Source organism: Phallusia mammillata, chromosome 3 (genome assembly GCF_965637545.1).
Source record: "Phallusia mammillata chromosome 3, kaPhaMamm4.hap1.1, whole genome shotgun sequence".
In the NCBI taxonomy this organism is placed as follows: domain Eukaryota; kingdom Metazoa; phylum Chordata; class Ascidiacea; order Phlebobranchia; family Ascidiidae; genus Phallusia; species Phallusia mammillata.
Window position 1 is genome coordinate 8,652,597 of NC_137254.1, and position 11,441 is coordinate 8,664,037.

An 11,441-nucleotide genomic window follows, 5' to 3' on the forward strand; every position below is an offset into this window, starting at 1 on the left:
TATCTCTGGCAAATATGGCGGTTCACTTTATTATAGTCCAGGCGAAGCGGTTCGTCGAAAAGACGGAGATTTTTGCTCATTTTATTGATGACATGGCGTACATATGTCTGGGTAAAAAGAAAGCTGAACAGATAAATGACGGCTTAAGAAAATCATTTGCTGAATCTGGTCTTGCATTGACATTTCAGCTAATTGCTACCGATCAGAAGAAGGGGCACATTTCTTTTCTAGACGTGGAACACGTCATCTGCAATTATGACGTGTTCCAGTTTGTAACAAAAAATCACGTAAAGAAAACTGCTGTTAACCGCCGTTTTCTGGACGGAAGGTCTCACCATCCAATATCAGTTTTTAAGTCGATTCTGCATGGTGAGGCGAAAAGGATGCGTCGGCTTAATGAAAGAGACGAAGATTACTCAAAGAGTCTGCGACACCTTCAGCAAAAGGCCATATTGTCAAATTTCCCAAAAAACATGGTCCACGACATCATTGGTAAAGCAGGAAAATGGACAGAAAGATTTCCGACAAACCCGTCCACAATGTTTGGGGCTCAAAGGGACGTTTGGGCGACTAGTTTTCTTCATCTACTGAAGGCTAGTGAAAAAGAACGATTGCTGCAACCGAATGTGATGATTTCCTACAGAAAGCCACCGACTCTGGCTAGGATCCTCACAAGATACAGAACTATCGCGCAAAGCAGTTTTTTGACTAACATTTCATCACTGCCGGGTTCTTTTCCATGCGGCCATTGTGCATTGTGTGGCCACTTCGGTAACCACATGTCTATGGTGGACGCATCCGACAGCCTAACGGGGTGTTCACATTAGCGTCCCATCTAACATGTAGGGATTTCGGCATTTATGTGGCAACATGCCGAATTTGCAATGCGCAGTATGTCGGCCAGACGAAAAACCGATTTTCCATCCGTTGGAATAGCCACAGGTCGGTATGGAAGACTCATCAACACAACGCAAACGACGACAAAACGGCTTAATGTGGAAAAGTGTTATCTGAAATTAACAATTAAAATACAAACAGCAATACAATTTTTTCTGGCAAATTCGTTGTACATGGTTACCCAAATGTATCTGCTTAATTTCAATAAAATCGACAAGCCAATAGATATACCTGAATGTTATTTTTTTATACAGTACTATGTTCTGTTTAAATTGTTTGTGACTGAATGACTTTAATCACAGAAATTGTGCAAAATTGGGTTTAGACTTAGAGGTCATCAGTTTGTATTGTCCTAGCTTCCTATGGTCTATAGATAATGAAGGGTTTGTTTGTCAGCAAGTTGAATGTTTGATGATGCTAAAATAATATAAAATCCTGATATAAAAACATTTAATATATATATTTCTATTTATCACAATTTTATTGAGTTTCTCTGAGTTGAAAATACATGCTGTAATAGCATATAAATCATTTATGCAATTAAAACTGATGAAAAATTTATTAAGTTAGCCTTCAAATTGTTAAGTTAGCCTATTCAAAGTTTGTTTAACATACTTTATCACTGGCATAGGAGAAGTAACACTGGCGAATCAAGAAGTTTGATTGCTGCACAGACACAACCATTTGTCCTAACTGTAGGGGACAACGAGCCATTTCCTTTGGGTTGCTGTTATCCTAACAAGCAATATTTTCTTAAAGACCTGTTTGCTCCTTGAATTGACAAAACCAAAATGTTAAACCTCCAAAATTAGTTGAAATAAACTATTGTTGTTAAAGAGGTCCTTAATGAATCATGTACTTTAGTCAAAACAGCTAGTTAAAATTTTGCCTGGTGCCTGTTGGTAAACTGTAGTGTCTGTGATCAAACTGTGGGTGGATCAACTTCGGTTAGCAAATTAATAAATGTGTAAATTTGAAAAGGTTCAAGGCATTTAAAAAATATGAGTTCCTTTCATACAAAACAATATGGGTCCCCTTCAGCAAAGACCAGCACACAATGCGATATCTTAAAAATAAAATGACATGATTCTCAAATTTTGTTGCCATTTAAAGTTTATGAGTGGGTAAACCTATTATGAAAAAAATCGACTGATGATGACATCAAAGATTGACGAAACGTCTGAACGATGTATTCTTTATACACCACTACCTTGGCAGTAATGTTTATCATTAAACAACTTTTCATCTACTTTTCAATTCTCAAAACTCAAAAGTTTGTTATCAACAATCATCACCAAACAGAGGCTTAGGTTTTTTTTATCTGAATGTGGATCATTTTAGTTTTACTCCAATTCAAAACAAAGGCTAAAGATTAAAGCAATATTAGCAAAGCAAAGTAGCTCAGTTTAGTGGGAAAAACTAAGAGTTTTTCAAACAAGAAAATTACTGTGATATGTGTTGTCATTACTAAAGCCATTTCTTATTGTAAACCAATCACTTACACCCAATGGGAAATCTTTAAACATATTCGGGCTGTTCAGGTAATCACTGGGCCAATCAGGCTAAAATTTAAACAACACCAAAACAAAACTGATGACAACAGAGATTGTCGAAACGTCTGAACGATGTATTCTATATACACCAGTACCTTGGCAGTAATGTTTTTGATCAAATTACTTTTCAAGTCCCTGTATAGTGTTCCTAACCAAAACAAAACTTCTCACAAACAACTGTTTGCAATTTCAGCACATGCTGTAGTTCTAATCCAAATAACCAATAAACCAAAATCGAATAATATGGGGTTAATGGGTGAGTCAAACTAAAAGATACAACATGCTTTACAATGCACCAACCAATAAAGTACAAAAAATCATGGATCGTGTAGTTTAGTTAGTATAACCATTCAAGATTATTCATTTTGGTGATCGTATATTCACAGCACAAAGAAAGAAAAAAGATAGACGAAACCAACATGCTGCGCCTCCAGCTGGCACACAAAGAGCTGGTTCAAAAACTCAAAATGACATGATTTTGACAAAACATTTTATGGCCACAAAGCTATGAAAAGTGATTTTGTCTTGTGTTTGGTGACGATTGTTGATTGATTTATAAGGAGATGAAAAGTCATTTGATAAATTTTCAAACTATTATTAGTTTCAAATATTAAATAAGTATTACCTGTTTACAATGACAAAAGCAATTGCTTAACTGTATCATGAACAAAGAGTGTCACTATAAAACAGAGGTCAGCAAGGGAGTGTTAAAAGTAATCATAAAGCTTTATGCAACTGCAAAATTAGTGTTGTAATGTAACTTTTAAAACTACTAGGAGGTAAACAAAAAAATCTCCTTGTATAAGGTTTAAATTTGCCAGTACACCTGTTGATGAAATACATTTCATGTTTCACAACAGAAAAAAATCTGTCTGATTTGAAAATGAACATCCATGTTTATCTGCATCTGTGCACTAATCCCACGATTTGGTTGCATTACATTTCTGTTTTTCTGGATGGGTTGTTTTATGCTGATTATTTGAAAGATAAAAAAATAAAACCAGCATAATGAACTCAGAGTGGCTTTGTTCTGAAATATGAAACCAACTTGTCCAGACCACCACTTTTTATTTTAAGCAGTTGTACACAGGTTGTCAAATTTGTTGTTGAAAGTTGCATTAATACTAAAATTGTTTGTTAAGCACTAAGCATTGATAGATTGTACAAAAGAATAAGAAACTACAAAAGAAAAATATGGAAATGAACTGAAAGAACTGTCACAATAGTAATTATCTGATTACTGGTAGAAATTTCAGGAATAAAACTGGTCAAAATGTTAGCTTTAATTGCATATAAATGTCACAAAAAATGCTATAAAGGTGATAAAATAAGGTTGATTTGAATGAATTGGCTTGCCAATTGTTTTAACTAAAGCAGATATATTTGGGTTTTTTATGATTTACCACGAATTTTCCATCACAGTTTGTGTTGCAATAGAATGATGGTGGTCTGTTCAAGCTTCAATTGTTAATTTTTGATAAAACTTTTCCACATTTCTGTCCCTTCATGCTTTTTTCCCAACGGAAGTTTCAAACTGCAAACCCGTTCAAAAGATGTTTTTCAAACTTTGCATTGAATCTTTTTCTTGCCAAAGTGAACTTTTCGGTGTCTTGTCAATGTTGCCAATAGTGCAAACTTTTTCTCACATATTTCACACTGGTGAGCCTTTATTCCTGAGTGTGTCAAACTGTGTCGTTTCAAACCTTGCAAGTGATGAAATCCTTTTCCACAAGAGGGACACTTAAATGTTTTTTCTTCTTTATGGGTCAACATGTGTTTATTGAGACCATTTCTCCATACAAACTCTTTTTCACAAAACTTACACTTGTGTGGTTTCACTTCACTATGAGTAAGCATGTGTTTTTTTATAGTTCTTGGGTAACTGAAAGCTTTCTGACATATTGTACACTTGTGAATTTTAAGACCCAAATGTACATTAAGATGTATGTCCAACTTTCTTCTCTCTGTAAAAGATTTTTCACACATTTCACACTTATGTGGTCGTTGCTGAGTGTGAGTGGACATGTGTCTTGAAAGGTGTGAAGATTGGGTGTAACTTTTATCGCAGAGTTTGCACTTGTATGGTCGTTCCCCTGAATGGCATCTCATATGTTGCTTCACATGTGCTAAAAATTGAAACTTCTTTTTGCAGATGTCGCAACTGTATGGTTTAATGCCCGTGTGCGATACCTTGTGTGATTTTAATTGAGAAGCTGAGAAAAAACCTTTTTCGCAAATTTCACAATTGTGTGTTCTGTTTCTTGCGGAATGCGTTTTTACACAATTGTCCATTTTATCTTAATCAATAATGTTGTTGTTTACTGCTTACTTTTTTACCTTGCAACAAGCTGTACAGCAAAATACAATTATATTTTCCAGCTATCGATCAACTGATACTACAAACTGTAACAGTCTATGCAAGACTTGCAAGTTTTCACATCACAAAACTGACAAACGAAAATTTTTGAATTATTTCAGTCAAAATCAACACAGGATTTTATTGGTTTAGAATAGGAGGTAAGAAAACTATAAACAAAACCAAACATTTTGGATCAATTCAACAAGCTGTGAATAAAGTGGGCGGCTATAACTGCTCTAACATTTCTACGGACTTTTTGTGGACAACCTTGATTATCTTACGTACAAAACAAATAACGTTGAATAAGTTAGCACCTTCACAACCCGCCGAATATGTTCCAAACCTAAACTTGAATGGGGTGGCTTCAATATTCATCCACCAATCACAGCCGATTTTCTGTAGTATGTTGCAATTAGTAACATAGCCTCGATTTTTGTACAGTTGTAGCTATGGCCAAATATTAACTGAATGCTATCCGACCTACTAAGTATCTCTGCTTGTATATACAAACTTGACTCGTTATGTAACATAGACTCTAAACCACAAGATAAAATAAACATTTCATTTATACCTTAATTCAAGATAAACAATACAGCAACGAACAACCTATTTGAGGGATTGCAGTTTCAAAACCTCATCTGTTGTAGTGATAGATGCAGTGACTCTAAGTAACCTCTTTTTGCTTTGAATGTGTGTAAACAAATCTGGATCTTGTAGCCATTAGGTCAAAGGAAGAAGGCACAATCAGCAACTGTGGCGCTGTCAAAGATAAGAATACATTCGCTACTAGACACTAGTTTGTACACCTTCTCTCAAGTCTCAAAGCTACTAGTTTGTAAACCTTTAGTTACGAGTTTGAGGACCTTAACTCAAACATGTCATTCAATCGCCAATGTACATAAACTAACTGATCGATTATCTCCTTCCCATGGCTTGGTCTATGAAAGATAAAACGAGTTGCAGTTTATATGCAATGTTGATGTTAAAGAGAGAAATTAGAGCGACCTGACTAAACAAAATCTCTCTGACAAAACAGTACAGTAAATGCGCGTGTAATATTTTTGAGTTATACAGACGAATCCGGTTAATCGCATCATCGATTTGCCAAGGGTATTTGATGCGATTAACCGGATTATGCGATAATCCGGTTGCTATGTAAACAGTACACGCCGTTAACAAAAGTGCTCATTTTCAATTCCCCAGCTGAAACAAAGTTGCAGTGACGCTCAACTATGGCAACGGAGCAGTATTTTCTCTCTTTTGTTGCCGAGAATTGAAAAAGTACTCTTTGAAAAAATTGAAAAAAAAGTCAAAACTAGACTTATTACTCTAAGCGCAATGCATGACGTCATGCTTCCTAACTGTCGTGGCTATGGTGCAATCGCCCAAGTGTGTTAAAGAAACAGTAGAAACGCGCACACACACTCTTAACTGGCGCACACGGCACAGTTCGCTTGATTTGTGCTTTCTCTTGCAGTCAGGTATATTTGAAAAGATATGTTACATCGCATCGTAGCTAAGGGGCCCAACATTTAAATTTGGGAACTTCCCTATAAAAACGGTTTATGTCATAAACTTTATGATGTTTTAGTCTTGTTTTGGGTAGTTTCCCTTATAAAGCTGCCAGGTCTCTCGCCTAATATACACGTAAAATGGCCTGTTGTTTCTAACCTATTTCATTTTCTAGTTCAAACCAACGCGTTAAGCGGCAAAGTGCTAGGTGCATATTTGCAAGCCCAAACCCGAAAGTACACGACCGAAACCTAGTCAAACTTACAATTTTGGCACATTCTACAGCGCAAGAGCACTAAGGCGAGCAGTATCAGTTTCTATTATAACCCGTTATCCAATTGACAAAAAGAATAATTGATTTTAGCAAAACTTTAACGACTCAGATTGTGGCGCTACTTCCTAGATTACTCAGCAAAACTGCAGCTGCAAGACTAGCGTGACTGTCACGTGATCAACGTGTGATCGTTGCTTCAAAAATTTAAAGCAGCAACAAATACTAGAGGAATAGATGCCTTTCTTAATCGGTGTTCTACCTGATAAGTTGCGCAAGGTCACGAATAGAAGACATAAAATATGGCAATCATTAGCACCTTATCAATTACGTGAATCTAAACGACATAGTGTGATTACTTGCGATCTAACATTTTTACAACCATTACGTGTTTGGCGGGTAATGAACAATATAACAGAAAACATTTTTAAACATTTGTTTTACATTTAACATTGTTTAAATTTCAATACAGTTTAACACTTCGAATTCGGTGCAGTTCGCACTTAGTAAGAAATTACAATCAGCGTCTTTGCCGGAACACCAGTTTCGTAACTTTAACACATTGAACTCTTTATTTAACCGCTTGGCATATCACTATTGGCGATTAGATAAGCCAATAAAAAAGGATCAATGTGCAATGAACTGTAAACTGAACGCCGATTTAATCTCCTAATAACTTTTCCAAAATATTTTATGGTCGGGACGTGCCTTTTTTTTAAATTAGATGCGTTATTTGGTGTAGAATGCAAACATGCATCTACGTTTTTTTCGCGTACATCACCTCCGGATGATTTTACTATCATATCGTCGTTTTCTATTCCAAAAACTCCGTCTGTTCGACTTTCACATAGAGATCATCAATCCGGTTAATCGCATATTTCGTTGAAAATCGATGCGAATATCCGGTTTATGCGATAAACCGTATGCGATTAACCGGACGATTTTCTTGACAAACGATGGGCGACGGTTTGGGATTTTTAATTGTGATGCAATTAAACGGATTATGCGATTAATTAACCGGTTCCTAAACAAAACACCACACACGAAAGACTTACTTTTCTGCAAAAAATTGTCACCATGCGCCATAGTACAATGTACATATTGCTACATAGTTTTGTGGTTCTACATTCTACAATAAAGGCTATTCGTACCCGTTTATTGAACTGATCCTCCGATTTAGTACAAATGCATTGTAATAAAGAGTCGCAAATGGAAGTTTCAGTCAATTTCAAAGCTGCAGTATGCTTACCAAACTATCTAATGTGACCATTTAACTTACGTGTTACCGTATCATACGCTTGTGCTTACAGCACTGTAACACTTCACTTTGAGAACCAGTAGTTTGCACATTTGCACGAAAGTAATTTTGTATTTTACCTTACAGATTGCGGTAATCAAAGAAACAAGCCTCGATTTTGCAACAGACAACACACAACCGAACAGCAATGGAAACAATACTAGTAAAATGAAGCTAGGAATATTAATGTAGACATAATGAAAACCAAGAAATTAAAAAAGTGAGAATCATCCCAAATAAATTTCAACAATTCACAACACAGTGGAGAAAAAGATTCTCAGTGCAAGGTTTAAATTTTTTTCTTAAAATTCCTTTTCTCCAAATTTTTGAAACACACTTTTCGTAATATTAGGACAAAAGTAGACCAGATATGTGTGAAATTTGTGAAACTAAAGATTCGACCAATGATTTTAAAAGTAATGATGAGAAACTGCACCAAAAAATCCATTGTTACGTCATTCTCCTGTAGAAATGGTTTCGGACACGGTCACGCTTCGATGCATGACAAGAAAGGTCGTCTGCTTGTATTCACTCTGTCAGATTTACAAGTGGAAAATACGAATTTGGAGCTGTGAGCATGTTTTAGCTTGTTTGGTTCTGTTTATATGTGTGACATAATTCTTGTCACGTACTTAATTGACGTAAAATAGCGTCTTATTCATTGTTGCGCACAGGTTTTAAAGACGAAACGTACAGTATAAATACATATGCTTCTTTAATATAATGTAAATTAGCCTCAAATTAATGATGTATTAATTGTTGACAAATTAGTCGTAAAGAGTTCTTTATATCTGATTAGCCTGATTTGTTATTGAGTGACCTATATAGAATTAAGAAAGAGGCAGTGAAATGCCGGATATGAATCAGTATGCCCAGTATGAAAACATCATTGTTACCAAAAATAATATTGAGGTTGTAATGTAAAACACAAAATTAATTTGAAAAGTGGCCCAGTGTCTCGTGATAGACTCCCAAAACTTTTGAAAATAACTAAATTTTAAGCGTTGTGTCTTTTTTTGTGATTTGTTTTCCTTACTGTGTAAATTTTAAACCACTCTCTTCTATTTTTAATACGTGTTTTATATGTGCACATTCTTATTTGCTATCAATATGCACGAGTGGTGATTTCTCAGAAGCTATAAATCACATTTGTTTGTGTTTTACTTGTTTGGTTTAAAGTATATTAAAACCTGGATCAATCATTGAGTTTTGGTGAAATTAAAATCAGTCCCAGAAATAACTGCAAATTGCTACCTAATGACAATTTACAAGTTTACAGTTCAACATCATATTCTTGATAAACATTGTAGTTTTAACGGAAACAACATTATAAACACAAAGCAAGAAATATAAAAATCTGCTTGAAAAAAGAACTTCTTGTTGCAACTGTTATGGTTTATTCTTCAAAATTCTATTCAAATTTTAATTTCAACTTTGCATTAAGACTTTTGGCCTTTTGGTAACACTGTATTTTTAAATAGAAGTTACAAATGTTTATGACAATATCTTCAAAGCACATATCTGAAAGTAACATACAAAAAATATCATAGACATAAGAAAAGTCGACATTGGAAAACACGTTTTCATGTACATTATCAGAACTACAGAACTTCCTAATACGAATTGAGTAAACCCATTGTTTTCAGTTTGCTCGTTTACATGCAGTTTGGACAAGCTTAATTAAAGCCAAACATTTTGAAACAGTTAAGCATGTTTCGAAGCAACTAGCTTATTATGCGGAGTTGTTTTAAGTCTGTTTATTTTGCTTTCTGAAAGAGCCTATAGCGACACAATGACATTGAAACGCGAATGGCACAATAGGTGGATATGGCTACAAAACGCGCTGCTGCTAAGTCTACACTGTATTGTGAAGATTAAGGTAGCGGCAGCTCATAAGATAGTGAACTTTACACACTGTTAGTATTACAAGATTGGGAATAATTCAATTTCTTGTTTGTCAAAGTTAGTTTACAACTAAAAAAGAGGTACATTTAAAAGGATTTGGTTAGTATTTATAGTTCAATTTTTTCCTCTGTGTATAGCTTGTTAAAGCGACCACGTCATCAGGTTTCGTTTTGAATTTAAAAGCCGTGGTTTTGTTTTGTGTTTTACCTTACAGTTCGTTGTTAACTTAAAAACAATTCTGAAGACTTAAAGTGGTCAAAACCGACATATCGTGAAGAAAAGAGACAGCATACACAAGTAAAACGAGAAAAGTTGATAATTTAATATTGACAAACATAAGATGGAAAATTGTGTAAAAACTGCAACCAAAACAATTGAGTCTAAAACAACACGCTGCTACGCACAGTGGAGAAAAACGCTATCAATGCGAGGTTTTCACTAAAACGCTTTTGAAAGCACACATACTCTTTGCCCCACAGTCGGGGCAATCAGGGACAGTGTCCCTAATTGCCCCACCTTTCCCATTTTACTTGTATTGAAGCTTTAGATTTCTATTTTTGTTCAACACGCTTCTTAAGCTTAAACTGGTGGCATTTAACTAATTACAAGACAACATGTCTACTTGCCTAGAAATCAGTCTTTTTGATGCAATGCATCGAAATCTGAGATTTATATTAAACAGCTGGCACAAAACAAGGTCTCTAAACATATCAAAACATTTTCTCACTACAGAAATAACATTGGAATGAAGTTTTAATTAACAACTAAAAATCACAAAAAATATATACCGGTACCGGTAAAACAGAACAGTGACAATTTTAAGACCGGTAGAACATAACTTCTAACTTTTCAAGGAGCATTTTAACAAAAATAACACACAAATTTTCCTTTGCCACTGTAACTAGAACATTTATCACGGCACCAGCATTTGCACACACTACATTCAATCCAGTCCTCAGTCAGTGGTTCATGGTACAATTCAAGGCAAAAAATGCACCCATAAACTTTCTTCGCATACAGTTTCTTTTAGCTGGTCTTTGTTGGATTCTTGCAATTTGGATTTTGTTTTTTTGGTTTTGGTTTGCTTCCAGCTGCCACTAAACTGTTCTTAAATAGTGATGATGTTAAAATTTCTGATCTTTTGGATTTTCTTTACCGACAGGAGAGTTTAGCATGAGGCAATGGCGATATGTCTTGCACAGAAACTTTTCGTGGCGTTGCCAATCATTGCATCGAAGAACTGCAGCAAGGCTGATTATCAACCGCCTGTTGCAAAACGTCGGCTGTGGCTGTTTCAAAAAGGTCACCAGAAGTGGATGCTTCTGCATTTGCGTTAGCCACAACAGGGTCACTAGTTGAAGTACTGACTGGGTTTAGTGCAGCACTTTCTATCACAACTGGTAACATATCATTGCTTATTTCTGCAGACACTTGGACTTTACAAGCTGGTTGCTTCAGGCTGGCGGAGACTTATGTTTGGATTTCTCATCATAAAATTTCCCAGCCAGTCTTTTCCAGCTTTCTTTTTACTGTCATTAAAAGGCACTGTGATGTTGTTTGCATTGGCAAGCTCATAAGCAAGTTTACAGAATGTGTCACTACACAAGCCAAAAAACATCTTTTGCATTTGCAATACATGTTCTACAA

General features: G+C 35.4%; 1 protein-coding gene and 1 long non-coding RNA gene across 2 annotated transcripts; one reads left to right on the forward strand and one right to left on the reverse strand.

The window, feature by feature from the left end:
* Nucleotides 1–3,498: 3,498 nt before the first annotated feature.
* Nucleotides 3,499–4,812, reverse strand: LOC145220316 (uncharacterized). The gene has a single exon (XM_080087563.1). It carries the CDS (start codon nt 4,740–4,742, stop codon nt 4,011–4,013), a length of 732 nt encoding a protein of 243 aa, XP_079943689.1. The 5' UTR covers nt 4,743–4,812; the 3' UTR covers nt 3,499–4,010.
* Nucleotides 4,813–4,896: 84 nt separating this feature from the next.
* On the forward strand, nt 4,897–9,490 carry LOC145220322 (uncharacterized). Its single transcript, XR_013858101.1, has 3 exons — nt 4,897–4,967; nt 7,977–8,109; nt 8,359–9,490. It is a non-coding gene; the product is annotated as an uncharacterized LOC145220322 (long non-coding RNA).
* Nucleotides 9,491–11,441: the final 1,951 nt, after the last annotated feature.

What these genes read in the sequence shown, in the direction of transcription:
- LOC145220316 (XM_080087563.1), bottom strand. Translation starts at nt 4,742, where the DNA reads ATGGACAATTGTGTAAAAACGCATTCCGCAAGAAACAGAACACACAAT.